Source organism: Nerophis ophidion, linkage group LG13 (genome assembly GCF_033978795.1).
Source record: "Nerophis ophidion isolate RoL-2023_Sa linkage group LG13, RoL_Noph_v1.0, whole genome shotgun sequence".
Taxonomy (NCBI): domain Eukaryota; kingdom Metazoa; phylum Chordata; class Actinopteri; order Syngnathiformes; family Syngnathidae; genus Nerophis; species Nerophis ophidion.
In genome coordinates, this window is record NC_084623.1 from 49,948,168 (window position 1) to 49,970,753 (window position 22,586).

The following is a 22,586-nucleotide window of genomic DNA, read 5'->3' on the forward strand; positions in this document are numbered from 1 at the left end:
GGATCGGGCCGGACCCCCTCCACAAGGGAGAGTGGGACATAGAATAAGTAATATGAATATTACTTAATATTAATTAATTATATTTTATAATTGTAAAATCACATGATCACCTAGTAAGGTTTTATTGTATTTCCACCACAAAGTTTTGGTATTTTCAAACATTTGCTCACTTGTACACAAATACATGAAACTAAAAAATAATTAAAAACGGAAAGGTGAAATCCGGCGATCTGATCGGCGGTTAACCGTGTTTAAATATTGAGCACGGCTGCTTATGGCGTCACATTAGTGCCAAAAATCAAGCGCATAAAAACTGTTATCGCGCGCCGATTCTCCACTTTGTGCGCGCGTGCGACGCGGCACATTTTTGCATGCGCGAGGTGTCTATGTCCGCGCGCGCCGTCTTCGTTTTGGCACTTTGTGGGCGGTTATTCTTACACGGCCCCTCCTTTCTGATTGGTCAGGCGAAAATCGCTCAGGGCCAATCAGAAGTATAGCAGGGCGGGTCATCATGCCGTTTCTTTTCTTTTCTTTTTTCAAAAAAAGTCTGCGGGGCTATAGAGCGTTTTCCGTTCGGGCTCCAGTACTCTGGAATGCCCTCCCGGTAACAGTTCGAGATGCTACCTCAGTAGAAGCATTTAAGTCTCACCTTAAAACTCATTTGTATACTCTAGCCTTTAAATAGACTCCCTTTTTAGACCAGTTGATCTGCCGTTTCTTTTCTTTTTCTTCTATGTCCCACTCTCTCTTGTGGAGGGGGTCCGGTCCGATCCGGTGGCCATGTACTGCTTGCCTGTGTATCGGCTGGGGACATCTCTGCGCTGCTGATCTGCCTCCGCTCGGGATGGTTTCCTGCTGGCTCCGCTGTGAACGGGACTCTCGCTGCTGTGTTGGATCCGCTTTGGACTGGACTCTCGCGACTGTGTTGGATCCATTGTGGATTGAACTTTCACAGTATCATGTTAGACCCGCTCGACATCCATTGCTTTCCTCCTCTCCAAGGTTCTCATAGTCATTATTGTCACCGATGTCCCACTGGGTGTGAGTTTTCCTTGCCCTTATGTGGGCCTACCGAGGATGTCGTGGTGGTTTGTGCAGCCCTTTGAGACACTAGTGATTTAGGGCTATATAAGTAAACATTGATTGATTGATTGATTGATTGATGTATCAAAATAATACAGCTCTTGTCGTTTCTAAAAACTCCAAATTTAGTGGAGTTATGGAAAATGCCAATTGAATTTTATCTAAAAGTCTTTGAAGAAGGTAATGTCTCATCTGTTGAGAGAACATCACATAGTTAATGAAGTTTTAACATATATCTATTTTCATACACATACAACCAGTCCACAGATGTCAGTCAATTATGGAAATTCTATTTTCAAATATGTTTTCTTTCCTCACTTGTCTGTTTAAAAAAATATTTTTATTCATTTAATATTTGTATATGTAAATATTGAATGTAGGCCACAATGGGGGACTATTAATTTCATTTCCTCTATCTACTTTAAGTTTACACCAGAGTCTACCCTCTCGTGCGGTCGCTAGCAACTAGCATGTAGGTTAGCTTTTCCAAGCAGAATGAGTGACAGCGGGGACAGCCAATCACACGTAAGTTAGCATAAAACCGACAACCAATCAGGGAGCGATATTTAGGTTAGAGGCGGGACTTTTAGCAGAGACTGACATTTAACCCTTTCTGTGCCATAATCATTGACTAAACATTACGGGCAGCGCTTGTATTGATAGTGACTACATAGTAGCGGCTGGATATTGGTAGGGACGTGTCCCTAGCGTCCCTACCCAATTCTACGCCCTTGGCTAATACTCATACTTGCCAACCCTCCTGATTTTCCCGGGAGACTCCTGAAGTTTAGTGCTCTTCCCGAATATCTCCCTGGGCAACCATTCTCCCGATTTCCACCCGGACAACAATATTGGGAGCGTGCCTTAAAGGCACTGTCCTCTACAACATGCCGTCACGTCCTCTTTTCCTCCATACAAACAGTGTGTTGGCCAAGTCACATGATATATGCGGCTTTCACACACACATACTTGGTCAACAGCCATACAGGTCACACTGAGGGTGGCCGTGTAAACAACTTTAACATTGTTACAAATATGCGCCACACTGTGAACCCACACCAAACAAGAATGACAAAACACATTTCGGAAGAACCCCCGCACCATAACACAACAGAACAAATACCCAGAAGCCCTTGCAGCACTAACTCTTCCGGAATGCTACAATATACACCCCCCCCCCGCTACCACCAAACCCCGCCCACCTAATTTTTATTTTATTTTCGAATTTATTAGCCTGTGGAAAAAGTTAATGTTATTTACCTCAGAAGGCTGCAAATAGAAAAGAGGCATTCATTTGTTTAATTACATTTTATTTAATATACCACTGATGTTTTTTCGTTTGTTTTTTGAAAGTTGATTTTGCACTTTTACGTTATATAAGCTCTGCCTGTTCCATGGGAGAAGCCTGAGTACCCGGAGGGAACCCATGCAGTCACGGGAAGAACATGCAAACTCCACACAGAAAGATCCAGAGCCCGGGATTGAACCCAGGATTACCCAGGACCTTCGTATTGTGAGGCAGATGCACTAACCCTTGTTCCACCGTGCTGCCCTATTTAAGCCTTGCTTGTTGAATATTCATTGCAAAACTTGTTTGGGTCCCTATTAAAAGGTTAATTTGTTCAACCTTGGCCCGCGAAATGTTGGCCCACTCTGTATTTGAGTTTGACACCCCTGGTCTATGGGATCATGTTTTGTCATGGTCATGTTCGGTTTAGTTTTTTGGCCAATCGGTTCCTGTGTTTGCACTTCCTGGTTTGTTTTGTTGCCGTGGCGACTCATTAGTTTTCACCTTGTCCTCATGTCACGCCCTTGTCTTCATGTTTCACACCTGTTTTCACTAATCAACACAGTATTATTTAAGCCTGTTTGTTTCTGTTGTTCATTCTGGCAACATCACCTCCTTCTCACCCTCCATCACCTGCTACTCACCTTCTGATCTATGTCCCGTTCTCGTTCCGTTCCAAGTAAGTTAGTTTGTTATTCATGCCATAGTGCAAGTTTTGTTTGTTCCCATAGCCAAGTTTTGTACCTCCATTGTGAGCGCTTTTTGTTTGTTCCTGTTTTTAGTTAGTGTTAAAATAAAGAAATGTCTTTACCTTCATGCCATCTCCGGTCCAAGTTCACTTGCGTTTCGGGAAAACAACCACCTCATAGTCCAAGTCTTGACACAAATGTTGCATGTTCATTTGTAGTCTCAATGTCAAATTTACAGGAATATATTTTGTGATCCAATAATGAGTTCTTTATTGACTGTCCAGACGTTTTTTGTTTTTTTTTGTCCTGTCCAGCTTCTCAGGCAAATCATATAAAACAATAACATACTTATTATACTTTTAAAAATGTTGGTCTTACTTGAAAATGCACACAATTAGTTGTATTCAGTGTTAAAAAATATTATGTGGCTCTCATGGGAAATAATTTAAAAATATTTGACTTCCATGGCTTTCTCAGCCAAAAAGGTTCCCGACCCCTGATATACCGTATTTCCTTGAATAACCGCCGGGCGCTAATTAATTTAAAACCTCTTCTCAGTCTTGCGCTTATTCAAGGCATGCGGCAAAAGTAAGCAGGCGCTAATAATTTTAAAACCCCTTCTCACCCCTGCGCTTACCAATGGCATGCAGTACAAAATTGAGTGTGATGTAAAAAAAATAAATAAATAAATAAATAATTATTCTGCGGCCGCAGCCCGGTGGTTGGGAAAACTGCTCTACAACATGTTATCTGCGTGCCGGCCGGACGCATGCATATCGCTTCTTCTCATACGAGATTGCAATGCATACTTGGTCCACAGCCATACCTTTTACACTGATGGTTGTGATATAAACAACTTTAACACTCTTACTAATATGCGCCACACTCTGTAAACCCACACCAAACACATTTCTGGAGAACATTGGCTCTGTAACATATTATAAACGCAACATAAGAATTACCCAGAATTCCAATGCATCCATGACTCTTGGCTATTAATATAGACGCGCCCTCAGCCCCGCCCAACTCAACCGGCGCACGGAGAGGTGTGGGAGGGGGTTGGTGCTAGCGGGGTGTTTAGTCATGGATGCATTGGAATTCTGGGTAATTCTTATGTTGCGTTTATAATGTGTTAGAGAGCCAATGTTCTCCAGAAATGTGTTTGGTGTGGGTTCACAGAGTGTGGCGCATATTAGTAAGACTGTTAAAGACAAGTTGTTTTATATCACAACCATCAGTGTGATCTGTATGGCTGTTGAACAAGACCCCTGGTTTACACAAAAAAAAAAGCAAAAAAAAAACTCCTCCGCCATTTTGGAAATGATGACAGGGAAAGCGTCACTCGTGGTCACGACTTTGACCCGGCGGTATTTCAAGGCAGTCGCATATTACATGCCCGGCGGCTAGGAAATATGGTATATAATAATAACAAACATTAAATACTACTAAACTATAGAATGAAGTGTGTGACCAAAATGCATTAGTGTACGGTGTGTAGATAGCTGAAGCGTGTTACCAAGTGTTGATGAGAGCCGAGGATCACGGAAGTACATGAGACAGGCAGGTGATCCGTCCAAGAGAGAAGCATTTGAGTCCGAGTCCAAGCGGGGGGTCGAGATCCAGGTGGGGGGGAGTCCAGGGGAGCGAGACGCACAGTTCGAAACCAAGGCAACGGAAGGAAAACTGGTTCACTATAGGACACCGGATTCTCATCATTTGGATGGGTGACCAAATTATTTTGGCAATATTGTGTATATGGATATAGTTTTTTTTTTTATTATTTTTTTAACAAAGACTATTCTGTTGTGCGTACTTGACTGAAATAAAACTACTAAACAAAACTAAGTCTTTAGGTCAGGGGTAGGGAACCTATGGCTGTAGAGCCAGATGTGGCTCTTTTGATGACTACATATGGCTCTCAGATAATTACATTTATATAGCGCTTTTCTCTAGTGACTCAAAGCGCTTTACAAAGTGACACCCAATATCTAAAGTTACATTTAAACCAGTATGGGTGGCACTAGGGGAAGGTGTGTAAAGTGTCTTGCCCAAGGACACAACGGCAGTGACTAGAATGGCTGAAGCGGGAATCGAACCTGGAACTCTCAGGTTGCTAGCACGGCCACTCTCCTAACCGAGCTACGCCGAGTAACCGTGTAATACTCTTCCATATCAGTAGGTGGCAGTCGGTAGCTAATTGCTCTGTAGATGTGGGAAACAGCAGGAGGCAGGGTGCAGGTAAAAATGTGTCTAATCTCCGTAATATCGCTAAAATTCGCTCCATTCTGTCCACTAAAGACGCCGAGATCATTATCCATGCGTTTGTTACGTCTCGTCTCGATTACTGTAACGTATTATTTTCGGGTCTCCCCATGTCTAGCATTAAAAGATTACAGTTGGTACAAAATGCGGCTGCTAGACTTTTGACAAAAACAAAAAAGTTTGATCATATTACGCCTGTACTGGCTCACTTGCACTGGCTTCCTGTGCACTTAAGATGTGACTTTAAGGTTTTACTACTTACGTATAAAATACTACACGGTCTAGCTCCAGCCTATCTTGCCGATTGTATTGTACCATATGTCCCGGTAAGAAATCTGCGTTCAAAAGACTCCGGCTTATTAGTGATTCCTAGAGCCCAAAAAAAGTCTGCGGGCTATAGAGCGTTTTCCGTTCGGGCTCCAGTACTCTGGAATGCCCTCCCGGTAACAGTTCGAGATGCTACCTCAGTAGAAGCATTTAAGTCTCACCTTAAAACTCATCTGTATACTCTAGCCTTTAAATAGACCTCCTTTTTAGACCAGTTGATCTGCCGCTTCTTTTCTTTCTCCTATGTCCCCCCCTCCCTTGTGGAGGGGGTCCGGTCCGATGACCATGGATGAAGTACTGGCTGTCCAGAGTTGAGACCCAGGATGGACCGCTCGCCTGTATCGGTTGGGGACGTCTCTACGCTGCTGATCCGCTTGAGATGGTTTCCTGTGGACGGGACTCTCGCTGCTGTCTTGGATCCGCTTGAACTGTTGTAGTCGTAATGATTTGTGCAGTCCTTTGAGACATTTGTGATTTGGGGCTATATAAATAAACATTGATTGATTGATTGATTGATTGACTCTCGCTGCTGTCTTGGATCCGCTTTGAACCGAACTCTCGCGGCTGTGTTGGAGCCACTATGGATTGAACTTTCACAGCATCATGTTAGACCCGCTCGACATCCATTGCTTTCGGTCCCCTAGAGGGGGGGGGTTGCCCACATCTGAGATCCTCTCCAAGGTTTCTCATAGTCAGCACTGTCACTGGCGTCCCACTGGATGTGAATTCTCCCTGCCCACTGGGTGTGAGTTTTCCTTGCCCTTTTGTGGGTTCTTCCGAGGATGTTGTAGTCGTAATGATTTGTGCAGTGCTTTGAGACATTTGTGATTTGGGGCTATATAAATAAACATTGATTGATTGATTAAACCAGGGGTAGGGAACCTATGGCTCTAGAGCCAGATGACTGCATTCGGCTCTCAAATAAATCTTAGCGGACATTGCCTAACACGATAAGTAATGAATAATTCCGCTGGTAATCACAGTTTCAAAAATAACGTTCAAATCATAAAACTTCTCATGCATTTTAATCCAACCATCTGTTTTCTACCGCACCTGATCACGATGTCGCATTAACGGTAAGAAGTTTTATATTTATTATGGGTTAACTTTTAGAATAACAATGTTGTTAAAAAAAAACAAGAGACTTATTATACTCTACAAATGTTGGTCATACTTAAAAATGCACGAATTTAGTTGTATTCAATGTTGAAAAATGTTATATGGAAATACATTTTGAAATATTAGGCTCTCTCAGCCAAAAAGGTTCCCGACCCCTGCTTTAAGTGATAAAAATGTATCGTGGCAAGTTTATCCTTGGAAATAAATAATTACATTTCCAATACATCCCACAAGAAAAAAAATATTACGCCCTTATGACCGAGGTTTCATTATTTTTTATGTTTTTTTCCTAAGAGTAACGAGCGATTGTTTTATGCTGAGGCAGAACAACGCCAATCACCGACCAAAAGCCTCTCCATATGTCCTCGCTCTTCACAGCGTTGCATTCAGGGTAATGCAAAGCGTGTGTTATCAATCGACAGTTTATTACAAGCATATAAGCGTTGAGTGCGTACCTTGTAGCCCTCGGCGTTGTGGTTGCGGCTGAAGGGGTAAAAGGCTCCCACTTGCATCCACCGACGACACAACTCTTCGCCGCTGTCGTCGAAAAACCCACAGATGTCGGCTCCGATCTGAGGCGTATGAAAGGGGACAACCACTTGACATTTTAGACAGCGTTGCATTTTATTTACGTCCCTGTCGTAAACGTCAAATTCCGCGCGTTGCAGTCGTGCGGCTGTGTCGGACAAACTCGGAACGGCGTTGTCTTTGACTCGGTCATCCAGGCTGCTTGGTGGTAAACGACTACGGTTGGCAACTCCTTGGAAAAAGTAAATAAATAATATTGGTGCGAAAGGAGTTTTAAACTATCAACAAAGGCTGAATGGAGGCAACCGGACTCATATTTAGAAGAGTCCATTTGCATCGATTATATGGTTTTACGGCAATTTGTATACTGTAAGTGTAATGTAGTGTCAATGTCTTTAAGTAGTGGCACTATTATAAAGTGTAGTGTCACCATGATGAAGTGAAATGCCTCTATCATTACATATATTGTCACTCTCATAAAGTGTTGTGTCACTATCATCACTTGTATTGTCGCTATCATAAAGTGAAGTTTCACTATTATAAAGTGTATTGTAGTGTCACTGTCATTAAGTTAAGTGTCACCATTATAAAGTGTAGTGTCACCATGATGAAGTGAAATGCTTCCATCATTACATTTAGTGTCATTCTCATAAGGTGTAGTGTCACTATCATGAAGTGTAGTGTCACTATCATCACTTTTATTGTCGCTATCATGAAGTGTAGATTCACTATTATAAAGTGTTGTGTAGTGTCACTGTCATTAAGTTTAGTGTCACCATTATAAAGTGTAGTGTCACCATGATGAAGTGAAATGCTTCCATCATTACATTTAGTGTCATCCTCATAAGGTGTAGTGTCACTATCATGAAGTGTAGTGTCACTATCAGCACTTTTATTGTCGCTATCATGAAGTGTAGATTCACTATTATAAGGTGTATTGTGGTGTCACTGTCATTAAGTGTAGTGTCACCATTATAAAGTGTAGTGTCACCATTATTAAGTGAAATGCTACTATCATGAAGTGTATTGTCACTATCGTGAAGTGTAGTGCCACAATCATAATGTGTGGTGTCGCTATCACAACATGTCGTGTCACTATCATGAAGTGTAGTGCCATTATTATAAAGTGTGGTGTGACTATCGTACAGTCTAGTGTTTCTATAATAAAGTATAGTGTGACTATCATAACATGTAGTGTCACTTTTATAAAGTGTTGTGTACTGTCACTGTCATTAAGTATAGTGTCACCATTATAAAGTGTAGTGTCACTATTATGAAGTGAAATGCTACCATCATGAAGTGTATTGTCACTATCATGAAGTGTGATGTCGCTATCATAACATGTAGTGTCACTATCATAAAGTGTAATGTCACTATTACAAAGTGTGGTATAACTATCATAAAGTGTAGTGCCATTATTATAAAGTGTGGTGTGACTATCATACAGTCTAGAGTTACTATAATAAAGTATAGTGTGACTATCATAACATGTAGTGTCACTATTATAAAATGTTGTGTAGTGTCACTGTCGTTAAGTGTAGTGTCACCATTATTAAGTGAAATGCTACTATCATGAAGTGTATTGTCAGTATTGTGAAGTGTAGTGCCACAATCATAAAGTGTGGTGTCGCTATCATAACATGTCGTGTCACTATCATGAAGTGTAGTGCCATTATTATAAAGTGTGGTGTGACTATAATACAGTCTAGTGTTACTATAAAAAAGTATAGTGGGACTATCATAAAATGTAGTGTCACTATTATAAAGTGTTTTGTAGTGTCACTGTCATTAAGTATAGTGTCACCAATATAAAGTGTAGTGTCACCATTATTAAGTGAAATGCTACTATCATGAAGTGTAGTGCCACTATCATAAAGTGTGGTGTCGCTATCATAACATGTAGTGTCACTATCATAAAGTGTAATGTCACCATTACAAATTGTTTTGTCACTATCTTAAAGTGTAGTGCCATTATTATAAAGTGTGGTGTGACTATCATACAGTCTAGTGTTACTATAATAAAGTATAGTGTGACTATCATAAAATTTAGTGTCACTATTATAAAATGTTGTGTAGTGTCACTGTTATTAAGTATAGTGTCACTATTATAAAGTGTAGTGTCACCATTATTAAGTGAAATGCTACGATCATGAAGTGTATTGTCACTATCATGAAGTGTAGTGCAACACTCATAAAGTGTGGTGTCGCTATCATAACATGTAGTGTCACTATCATAAAGTGTAATGTCACCATTACAAAGTGTTTTGTCACTATCTCAAAGTGTAGTGCCATTATTATAAAGTGTGGTGTGACTATCATACAGTCTAGTGTTACTATAATAAAGTATAGTGTGACTATCATAAAATCTAGTGTCACTATTATAAAGTGTTGTGTAGTGTCACTTTCATTAAGTATAGTGTCACCATTATAAAGTGTAGTGTCACCATTATTAAGTGAAATGCTACTATCATGAAGTGCATTGTCACTATCGTGAAGTGTAGTGCCACAATCATAAAGTGGGGTGTTGCTATCATAACATGTCATGTCACTTTCATAAAGTATAATGTCACTATTACAAAGTGTAGTGACACTATCATAAAGTGTAGTGCCATTATTGTAAAGTGTGGTGTGACTATCATACAGTCTAGTGTTACTATAATAAAGTATAGTGTGGCTATCATAAAATGTAGTGTCACTATTATAAAGTGAATTGTGGTGTCACCATTATAAAGTGTGGCGTCACCATTATAAAATGTAGTGTCACCATTATTAAGTGAAATGCGACTATCATGAAGTGTATTGTCGTAATCATGAAGTGTAGTGCCACTATCATAAAATGTGGTGTCGCTATCATAACATGTAGTGTCACTATCATAAAGTGTAATTTCACTATTACAAAGTGTGGTGTCACTATCATGAAATGTAGTGCCACTATCATAAAGTGTAGTGTTGCTATCATAACATGTAGTGTCATTATCATGAAGTGTAATGTCACCATTACAAAGTGTGGTGTCACTATCATAAAGTGTAGTGCCATTATTATAAAGTGTGATGTGACTTTCATATAGTCTAGTGTTACTATAATAAAGTATAGTGTGACTATCATAAAATGTAGTGTCACTATTATGAAGTGTATTGTAGTGTCACTGTCATTAAGAATAGTGTCACCATTATAAAGTGTAGTGTCACCATTATTAAGTGAAATGCTACTATCATGAAGTGTAATGTCACTTTCGTGAACTGTAGTGCCACAATCATAAAGTGTGGTGTCTCTATCATAACATGTAGTGTCACTATCAGAAAGTGTAATGTCACTATTACAAAGTGTGGTGACACTATCATAAAGTGTAGTGCTATTATTATAAAGTGTGGTGTGACTACATTTCAGTGTAGTGTAGTGTAACTGTCATTAAGTAGTGTCATTATTATAAAGTGTAGCGTCACCAATATTAAGTGTGGTGTGACTATCAAACAGTCTATAATTTAGCGATGCAGTCTGCTGAAAAGGTGGTCAGAGTTGGGACACATTTTAAGATATTCAATACACCATCTGGCGGCTAAGGTGGTCAATTTTCCAATTTTGTCACGTTTCATGTGTCAGGTAAACAGCGGAGAATGCGGCCGAATGAATCCCCTTTTTTACTGTAGCTTTCCAAAGGGTGGAATAATAGCCCCCTTAACTGTCATCCAGACTGTGCAGGTGTCAAACTCGGCAGAAGTTGATATTGGGAGATTAAAACGTGTCAGAACCACATCCGTCTGGCCATGAGCGAGGGATTGGAACCGTACATTCAGTGGTCTGTGCACGCTACGAACCAGGGAGCTGGAAAACAGAGGCAGCCTGTGCGCCCGCTCAGGCAGGCGTGGCGAGGGGGACGCACGGCCGCTCTCTTTGATTTGAGGTCCACAGCCAACACGGCGCGGGCTCATCATTCATGGACGCCAACATGCGGCGACAGGAAAGCATCCAGAGATAAGACGATACAGCCAATTATTGATACACTTGAGACACCCCGTGAATATCTTGTTTTTTTATTGTATTTTTTTATTTTATTGTAATTTGATATATATGTATACATGCATATATATGTATATATATATATGTGAAGTGAATTATATTTATATAGCGCTTTTTCTCTAGTGACTCAAAGTGCTTTTACATGGTGAAACCCAATATCTAAGTTACATTCAAACCAGTTACATTCAAACCAGTGTGGGTGGCACTGGAAGCAGGTGGGTAAAGTGTCTTGCCCAAGGACACAACGGCAGTGACTAGGTTGGCAGAAGCGGGAATCGAACCTGCAACCCTCAAGTTGCTGGCACGGCCACTCTACCAATCAAGCTAAACCGCCCCATTTCCATATACATATATATATATATATATATATATATATATATATATATATATATATATATATATATATATATATATATATATGTGTATATATATATATATATATATTGTGTATATATGTGTATATATATACATATATATATATATATATATATATATATATATATATATATATATATGTATACATATATATATATATATATATATATATATAAGTATACATATACATGTATGTACATATATATACAGAGAGATATATATATATATATATAGATAGATAGATAGATAGATAGATAGATAGATAGATATATATATATATATATATATATATATATATATATATATATATATATATATAGTTTGTATATATGTGTATAGGTATATACATATATATATATATATACCTATACACATATATACAAACTATATAAATATATATATATATATATATATATACCTATACACATATATACAAACTATATAAATATATATATATATATATATATACCTATACACATATATACAAACTATATATATATATATATATATATATATATATATGTATACATATACATATATATATATATATATATATATATGTATACATATACATGTATGTACATATATATATATATGAATATATATATATATATATATATATATATATATATATATATATATATATATATATATATATATATAGATATACACATATCTATATATTTATATATATGTATATATATATATATATATATATATATATATATATATATATACATATGTACATATATATATACATATATATATATATATATATATATATATATATATATATATATATATATATATATATATATATATATATATATATATATATATATATATAAACAGTCATGATTAAAAGTTTACATACACTTGTAAAGAACATAATTTCATGGCAGTCTTGAGTTGCCAATAATTTCCACTACTCTTTATTTTTTGTGATAGAGTGATTGTTTATTTCATGGCCAGCATGGTGGAGGAGTGGTTAGTGCGCCTGCCTCACAATATGAAGGTCCTGGGTTCGATCCAGTGTAATAAGACGATTTTGGTAGCCATCCACAAGCTTTTAACAAGCCTCTGGTAGAATTTTTGACAACTCCTTCTGACAAAATTGGTGCAGTTCAGCTAATCATGTTGGTTTTCCTGACATTGACTTGTTTCTTCAGCATTGTCCACACATTTAAGTCAGGTCTTTGGAAGGCCATTTGAAAACCTTCATTCTCGCCTGATTTACCCATTCCTTTATTACTTTTGACGTGTGTTTGGGGTCATTATCCTTGCCAGAAGCTTGTGAATGGCTACCAAAAGCGCCTTTTTGCAGTGAAACTTGCCAAGAGACAAGTACATCACTGTATGTATAATTTCGATCCAGCAGATTTGGTCATATTTTCAGTAGACCCATAATATATTCATAAAATAACCAAGCTTCATGAATGTTTTTTGTGACCAACAAGTATGTCCTCCAATCACTCCATCACAAAAAAAAAAATGATTGTAAATTCAAGACAGCCATGACATTATGTTCTTCACAACCGTATGTAAACTTTTGACCAGGACTGTATATATGATGTCCATTAAATTTCATTCTTGAGAGAGGCATTTGAAAATTTGGCAAGAGTATTTATGAATAGTGGTCATCTTAACTGTATCTTTGTGTTGGATCAATTGTCATACAAAGCCTGGAAAAGTATTGTCTTTAAATATTTTTTTAGGGAATTTTCAATAAACCAATAAACCCTTTCAACTTTTCAGAGATATAGGATTTTTATCCCGAACCGGCCCAATGAAAATATTTTTTAAAAAGTTAAGCAAATTTCGACATCCCTTCACTATAGCTATTTACCGTAATATCTGCCGTTTTTTTTCCTTTTCTTTACAACATATAAAAAAAAAAATCTATAGAATTCAAATCAATAGAATGGAAAAACGGTACTGCTTTATTTTTTTTAACGTTAAAAGCCATGCGAGTTTTAAATACTGTAAGATATATACTGTTGTTTTATAGTGTATTATTACTCTTTTTTATAGTTATAATTAATTAATTATTCGTCCATTGCATCCGGTCTCCCCTAGAGGGTTGGGGGATGGGGAGGGGTCACCTACATCTGCGGTCCTCTCCAAGGTTTCTCATAGTTATTCACATTGGCATCCCACTGGGTTGGGAGTTTTTCCTTGCCCTTATGTGGGATCTGAACCGAGGATGTCGTGGTGGCTTGTGAAGCCCTTTGAGACACTTGTGATTTCAGGCTATATAAATAAACATTGATTGATTGAAAATGGATTTTACTGTAAAAAAAACAAAACATTTTTTGTAAAGTTTTTACATGAACAGGTTTTTGGATTACTTGCTTTCAATTCATAAGTCAAGCAGATATTTAAGTATTTATATTTATTAGTAGAGATGATTAAAGTGTAAATATATGTAATTTTACACAATACATGTATTTTTGTAATACATGTAATGAGAAAATACTTTATTTACACATATTTCCATATTTACACATATTGGAGGTCACATAAATTGATGTGGCAGGCCAGATCTGGCCCTCGGATCTTGAGTTTGACACCTGTGCCCTAACCCTTATGGGCAGCACCCGTTTTGAAAATTAATAGATAATTATATATTTATCAAACATGATGAGCTTAGAAACATTTTGCAGGAATGATAACAACAATAATTCTACATGATAGTGTTATCATTAATATTACATACAATGCAAGGTAAAGATGAGGTCAGCATAACAGGGCAGTTCTAACTGTACATAAAACACGGTTAGGAGACTATTCATTGAGCGGGAAAGTTCCCAACTTACGTAAGGGACCCCAAACAGACCAAACTCAAGCATGCCGGGGATGGCCCATTTTATGTCGTTCCAATTGGCAGCGTTGTCCCCCAGCCAGTGACCCGCATATTTGCCCACACCTGGAAAGGAGGAGCGGGTCAGTATCAGTGTCCGGTTTCCTCCAAACGCACGCTGCAGAGCTCTGTGGGGCACGGAGAGAGAGCAAAAGGTCATGAACGTTAAAAAAAAAGAAAAGAAAAGAAAAGAAAAGGGGGGCCGAAAGACAGGAGAGAATGTGAAATAAAACACACACACACACATTCCCCGGAATACAAAGGAAGGTGACGGGACAATCCGTGAAGGTAAATACATATTTTAATGTATCTATGAAAAAAAAAGTGCAAACTAAAGGCGCGCACAAGGCGGAGAACAAACTTGGCTAAAAAAAACCACCAAAAACTACCACAAAGGCGAAAAACTTAACATGAAGCATGAACTATGGCATGAAAGGAATGAACGGAGCATGGAACAACAACAATGATGCCAGCCGACTGCCTGGCAACTACAAGCTTAAATAATAGTGAAGTCCTAAACAAATCAGGTGCGTCAGTCCATATGAGTACAGGTGAAACCAATGAGTTGTCATGGAAACAAAACAAGGGAGTGAAAAAAACGGAACTAACGGAATCTTAAGGTATCATAACACAACTAAACAAAACATGATCACAAAACATGACAATTGCGGCCGTCGGTAAATAAAAATCCATAAATTAGCCGCACAGTTTTAAAAGCCATAGGGTTCAAAGTGTAGGAAAAATGTAACGGTTTATAGTCCGGAATTTACGGTAAATTCAAATCCTGACCCTTCTCTTTCGTGATATGAAACAAATAGCAGGGCATCACACACAAAGACACACACACACGCACACACACACACACACACATACTGGTTATCATCTGGACTTGTGGGGACCACCCTTTCTACAGGTTGTGGAGGTATAAAAAAAAAATTAGGAAAACTGGCCACTGCCCAGTTTTCTAACTATAAATGTATTGTTGTCAAAACGTGGAACGTGGTGGGTTTTTATTCCCCGGAATGCAAAGGAAGGTGACGGGACATGGCGTGAAGGTAAATACATATTTTAATGTATCAATGAAAAAAAAGTGCAAACTAAAGGCGCGCACAAGGCGGAGAACAAACTTGGCTAAAAAAAACACCAAAAACTACCATAAAGGCCAAAAACGTAGCGAGTTTCTCACGTTGTAGCTGTGATTTTAATAAACAAAAAGGGCATGAAGCATGAACTATGGCATGAAGAGAATGAACGGAGCACGGAACAACAACAATGACGCCAGCTTACTGCCTGGCAACTACAAGCTTAAATAATAGTGAAGTGATTAACACAGGTGCGTGAGTCCCAAATAAATCAGGTGGGTCAGTCCAAATGAGTACTGGGCAAACCAATAAGTTGTCACTGAAACAAAACAAGGGAGTGAAAAAAACGGAACTAACGGAGTCTTAAGGTATCATAACACAACTAAACAAAACACGATCACAAAACATGACAATTGTGGCCGTCGGTAAATAAAAATCCATAAATTAGTCGCACAGTTTTAAAAGCCATAGGGTTCAAAGTGTAGGAAAAATGTAACGGTTTATAGTCCGGAATTTACGGTAAATTCAAATCCTGACCCTTCTCTTCTGTGAGATGAAACAAACAGCGGGGCATCACACACAAAGACACACACACACACACACAGATACACATACTGGTTATCATTTGGACTTGTGGGGACCACCCTTTCTACAGGTTGTGGGGCATAAAAAAAAATTGTAAAATTGGCCACTATTCAGTTTTCTAACTATAAATGTATTGTTGTCAAAACGTGGAACGTGGTGGGTTTTGATTCCCCGGAATGGAAAGGAAGGTGACAGGACATGGCGTGAAGGTAAATACATATTTTAATGTATCTATGAAAAAAAAGTGCAAACTAAAGGCGCGCACAAGGCGGAGGACAAACTTGGCTACAAAAAACACCAAAAACTACCACAAAAGCAAAAAACTTAGCAAAATTTTCACGTTATATCCGTGACTTGAATAAACAAAAAGGCATGAAGCATGAACTATGGCATGAAGAGAATGAACGGAGGACGGAACAACAACAATGACGCCAGCCGACTGCCTGGCAACTACAAGCTTAAATAATAGTGAAGTCCTAAACAAATCAGGTGCGTCAGTCCAAATGAGTACAGGTGAAACCAATGAGTTGTCATGGAAACAAAACAAGGGAGTGAAAAAAAACCCGGAACCAATGGTGTCTTGAAGTAACATAACATAACTAAACAAAACATGATCACAAAATATGACAATTGCGGCCGTCGGTAAATAAAAATCCATAAATTAGCTGCACAGTTTTAAAAGCCTTAGGGTTCAAAGTGTAGGAAAAATGTAACGGTTTATAGTCCGGAATTTACGGTAAACTTAGCAAGTTTTTCACATCCTAACTGTAACTTGAATAAACAAAAGGGCATGAAGCATGAACTATGGCATGAAGAGAATGAACAGAGCACGGAACAACAACAATGACGCCAGCCGACTGCCTGGCAACTACAAGCTTAAATAATGGTGAAGTGATTAACACAGGTGCGTGATTCCTCAAAAAATCAGGTGCGTGAGTCCAAATGAGTACAGGTGAAACCAATGAGTTGTCATGGAAACAAAACAAGGGAGTGAAAAAAACGGAACTAACCGAGTCTTAAGGTATCATAACACAACTAAACAAAACATGATCACAAAACATGACAATTGTGGCCGTCGGTAAATAAAAATCCATAAATTAGCCGCACTGTTTTAAAAGCCATAGGGTCCAAAGTGTAGGAAAAATGTAACGGTTTATAGTCCGGAATTTACGGTAAATTCAAATCCTGACACTTCTCTTTCGTGAGATGAAACAAACAGCGGTGCATCACACACAAAGAAACACACACACACACACACACACACACACACACACTGGTTATCATTTGGACTTGTGTGGACCACCCTTTCTACAGGTTGTGGAGGCATTAAAAAATAAAGGAAAACTGGCCACATGCCCAGTTTTCTAACTATAAATGTATTGTTGTCAAAACGTGGAACGTGGTGGGTTTTGATTCCCCGGAATGCGAAGGAAGGTGACAGGACATGACGTGAAGGTAAATACATATTTTAATGTATCTATGAAAAAAAAGTGCAAACTAAAGGCGCGCACAAGGCGGAGAACAAACTTGGCTAAAAAAAAACACCAAAAACTACCACAAAAGCAAAAAACTTAGCAAGATTTTCACGTTATACCTGTGCCTTGAATAAACAAAAGGGCATGAAGCATGAACTATGGCATGAAGACAATGAACAGAGCACGGAACAACAACAATGACGCCAGCCGACTGCCTGGCAACTACAAGCTTAAATAATAGTGAAGTGATTAACACAGGTGCGCGAGTCCTAAACAAATCAGGTGCGTCAGTCCAAATAAGTACAAGTGAAACCAATGAGTTGTCATGGAAACAAAACAAGGGAGTGAAAAAAAAAACTGAACTAATGGAGTCTTAAGGTATCATAACACAACTAAACAAAACATGAACACAAAACATGACAATTGTGGCCGTCGGTAAATAAAAATCCATAAATTAGCCGCACAGTTTTAAAAGCCATAGGGTTCAAAGTGTAGGAAAAATGTAACGGTTTATAGTCCGGAATTTACGGTAAATTCAAATCCTGACCCTTCTCTTTCGTGAGATGAAACAAACAGTGGGGCATCACACACACAGACACACACACACACACACACACACACACACACACACACACACACACAGATACACATACTGGTTATCATTTGGACTTGTGGGGACCACCCTTTCTACAGGTTGTGGGGCATAAAAAAAAATAGTAAAATTGGCCACTATTCAGTTTTCTAACTATAAATGTATTGTTGTCAAAACGTGGAACGTGGTGGGTTTTGATTCCCCGGAATGGAGAGGAAGGTGATGGAACATGGCGTGAAGGTAAATACATATTTTAATGTATCTATGAAAAAAAAGTGCAAACTAAAGGCGCGTACAAGGCGGAGAACAAACTTGGCTAAAAAAAAACACCAAAAACTACCACAAAGGCAAAACACTTAGCGAGTTTTTCACGTCTTAACTGTGACTTGAATCAACAAAAGGGCATGAAGTATGAACTATGGCATGAAGAGAATGAACAGAGCACGGAACAACAACAATGACGCCAGCCGACTGCCTGGCAACTACAAGCTTAAATAATAGTGAAGTGATTAACGCAGGTGCGTGAGTCCTAAACAAATCAGGTGCGTCAGTCCAAATGAGTACAAGCGAAACCAACGAGTTGTCATGAAAACAAAACAAGGGAGTGAAAAAAAAAACAGAACTAATGGAGTCTTAAGGTATCATAACACAACTAAACAAAACATGCACACAAAACATGACAATTGTGGCCGTCGGTAAATAAAAATCCATAAATTAGCCACACAGTTTTAAAAGCCATAGGGTTCAAAGTGTAGGAAAAATGTAACGGTTTATAGTCCGGAATTTACGGTAAATTCAAATCCTGACCCTTCTCTTTCGTGATATGAAACAAATAGCAGGGCATCACACACAAAGACACACACACACACACACACACACACACACATTGTGTGGTGATAAATAAATGCATAGAGAAGCAGAGATTGTAATTTTTCATCAATGCGTAAAAAAAAAAAAAACTGTTTTGTTTGATGAAGGACGTGCGAGCGGAATTGATTTCCTCAACAAGCTCCTTAATAATGTTTACAAATTGTGTCTACTTAGAGGCGTGCGAATCAGAGACGACCGAGACCCGTCGAAATCAAGCCCAAATGACTCAGTAAATGTACTTTTGAGACCGTGTTTGACAAACTTAATTCTAATAAGGCGGAACCAATTAAGCCGACCCGTTTAGCAGCCCTTGTAATGTAGGGAGGGATGCATACTAGGGATGGGGTCATTTGCGAACGATCCGCTTCTTGGAGACCACTTTTTGGTGTGTTTTTCTGTTAACGATTGGTCAAAATGGGTTTTCACACAGCACTGGAGGTTAAAATACCACAAAACTGATAGAAGAATGCTACAGAATTACGGACTATTTGAAGGCATATTTGCCCATCCATACATCCATCTTTTTCCACTAATTCAAGGTCGGGTCGCGGGGGCAGCAGCCTAAGCAGGGAAGCCCGGACTTTCTTCTCCCCAGCCACTTCATCCAGCTCTTCCCAGGGCATCCCGAGGCGTTCCCAGGCCAGCCGGGAGACTTAGCCTTCCCAAGGTGTCCTGGGTCTTCCCCGTGGCCTCCTACCAGTTGGACGTGCCCTGGACACCTCCTTAGGGAGGCGTTCGGGTGGCATCCTGACCAGATGCCTGAACCACCTCATCTCTGGCTCCTCTCGATGTTGAGGAGCAGCGGCTTTACTTTGAGCTTCTCACCCTATGATCAGAATCAGGTCTCCTAATCAGTTGGCCACAGGTGTATTCAAATAAACCATTTCGGCACTCCCGGGAGCTCAGGTATTTCCAGCATGGAACTGTGGTAGGATGCCACCTGTGCAACAAATCCAGTCGGGAAATGTCCTCGCTCCTAAATATTCCAAAGTCAACTGTCAGCTTTATTATAAGAACATGGAAGAGTTTGGGAACAACAGCAACTCAGCCACAAAACTGACAGAGCGGGGTCTGAAGGGCATAGTGCATAGAGATCGCCGACTTTCTGCACAGTCATTTGCATTGTGTCGAGTGTGAAATTTGGTGGAGGAGGAATTATGGTGCGGGGTTGTTTTTCATCAATGCTCCAGGATACCAAAACATGTTGCTTACAACTTTGTGGGAACAGTTTGGAGTGGGCCCCTTCCTCTTCCAATATGACTTTGCACCAGTGCACAAAGCAAGGTCCTTAAAGACATGGATGACCAAGTCTGGTATGGATGAACTTGACTGGCCTGCACAGAGTCCTGACTTGAGCCCGATAGAACACCGTTGAGATGAATTACAACGGGGACTGAGAACCAGGCCTTCTCGACCAACATCAGTGTGTCCCGTCACCAATGCGCTTTAGGAAGAACGGTGGAAAATTCCTATAAACACTCTCAAACACCTTGTGGACAGCCTTTCCAGAGGAGTTGAAGCTATAATAACTGCAAAAGGTGGACTGATATATTGAACCCTATGGGTTAGGAATGGGATGGCACTTCAAGTTTATATGTGATTAATGGCAGGTGGCCAAATACTTTTAGCAATGTACTGCATATTGGTGTTAAATGTTTGTATGTTCCGTACTATGAGCCGCTACGCTTTGAACCGTGCGGCTCACAAAACGGTGCGGTTAATTTTCGCTAAGCTAATGGCCATGATTTTTTGTATTCAACATATAGTTTCCATACTATGCCGACAAAGACACTGAAAAGGTGGGGTGTTGTTTTTTCATTCCCTTCCAGGTTCTGAGTGTTGACACTGGACTTCCTGTAGCTATAGCGTTTATGCTCATAAGGAGACTACTCCAAGCAACGTTTATAAGTTTTAAAGTATAACTAAAATCATTTATACTTACTAAACCGTCCAATGTGTGATTTCTGTAGGAGTGCTTCCATGCATATTTGTACGTACTTCCATAATCAAGCTGGCGTCGTTAGCATTAGCAAATATGCTAACACATTTCCAAGTGTCTGTGTTAGCGTTATTCTTTTTCTATTGTTTCAGTTTCTTAAATACACCAAAAAGTCTGTTTAACTGACTTGAGAGCGAGCTTCCACAACTATTGGGTCCATGACGGTGACTTCTGTTTTGTTTGGTCAGCCGTTTTACTGCCGTTGAACAGGCACTGTTTTGAAACAATACGGTTATGTAAATAAACATTTACAGATTATTTTATACCGGTATCTATGTGCGGCTTATAGTTTGGTGCGGGTAATAGATGTAAAAATATATTTTTCTTCCACAATTTGGTGGGTGTGGCCTAAATACTGACGCGCTACATAGCCAATAAAATACAGTAAGTACAGTGCAGTATTTGTCTTATTTTCTATTAATGAAAACATTTACCCAGCAGGATTCAACAATTAAGACACCAGACGTACCCGCTAAAAAAACTGCTCTAATCTGTCAGCAGCTGTGCTGGATATGTTTTGAGAGTCGATTACGATTACTATTATTATTATTATTTTTAAAACATTTAATATACCTATTTGCAGTTTACATAACACGTAATGGTGGTTCTTTGGTCTACATTTTGCAGGACACAATGTCCACAGTCTCCAAAAACAATTTGAAATGTGGACTCGTCAGACCGCAGAACACTTTTCCACTTTGCATCAGTTCATTTTAGATGAGCTCGGGCCCAGCAGAGCTTGCAGAGAATCTGGGTGTTGTTGATAAATGGCTTTCGCTTTGCATACTAGAGTTTCAACTTGCGCTTACAGATGTAGCGACAAACTTTATTTACCGACAGTGGTTTTCTGAAGTTTTCCTGAGACCATGTGGTGATATCCTTTAAACACTGATGTCGCGTTTTGATGCAGTACTGCCGGAGGGATGGAAGGTCAAGGGCATGCTGCTTACGTGCAGCGATTTCTCCAGATTCTCTGAACCTTTTGATGATATTACGGACCGTGGATGGTGATATCCTTTACACACTGATGTCGCGTTTTGATGCAGTACTGCCGGAGGGATGGAAGGTCACGGGCATGCTGCTTACGTGCAGTGATTTCACCAGATTCTTTGAACTTTTTGATGATATTACGGATCGTGGATGGTGACATCACTAAATTCCCTACAAATTCTTAGACGGTTCGATAATTTGCTCACACAGTTGTTCAAAAGCTGGTGACCTTGTTTGTGAATGACTGAGCATTTCACGGAAGCTGTTTTTATACCCAATCATGGCACCCACCTGTTCCCAATTAACATGTTCACCTGTTTGATTAGCATTCCAAGACGTTCTCAGTCTTTTTTGCCACTTGTGCCAGTCAATTCAATTGAATATAAGTTGAAAAAGCATTTGCGAATCATCGTATTCTGTTTTTGTGTACGATTTACACAATGT

General features: G+C 39.1%; 1 protein-coding gene across 1 annotated transcript in view; it reads right to left on the reverse strand.

The window, feature by feature from the left end:
• Nucleotides 1-22,586, reverse strand: part of si (sucrase-isomaltase) — a 275,632-nt gene that overhangs the window by 142,544 nt on the left and 110,502 nt on the right. Inside the window, exons 17-18 of the mRNA XM_061919155.1 lie at nt 14,506-14,677; nt 7,224-7,340 (exon numbers count right to left, since the gene is read on the reverse strand). Of these exons, the coding sequence (XP_061775139.1) occupies nt 7,224-7,340; nt 14,506-14,677 (289 nt within the window). The remainder of the gene's footprint in view (nt 1-7,223; nt 7,341-14,505; nt 14,678-22,586) is intronic.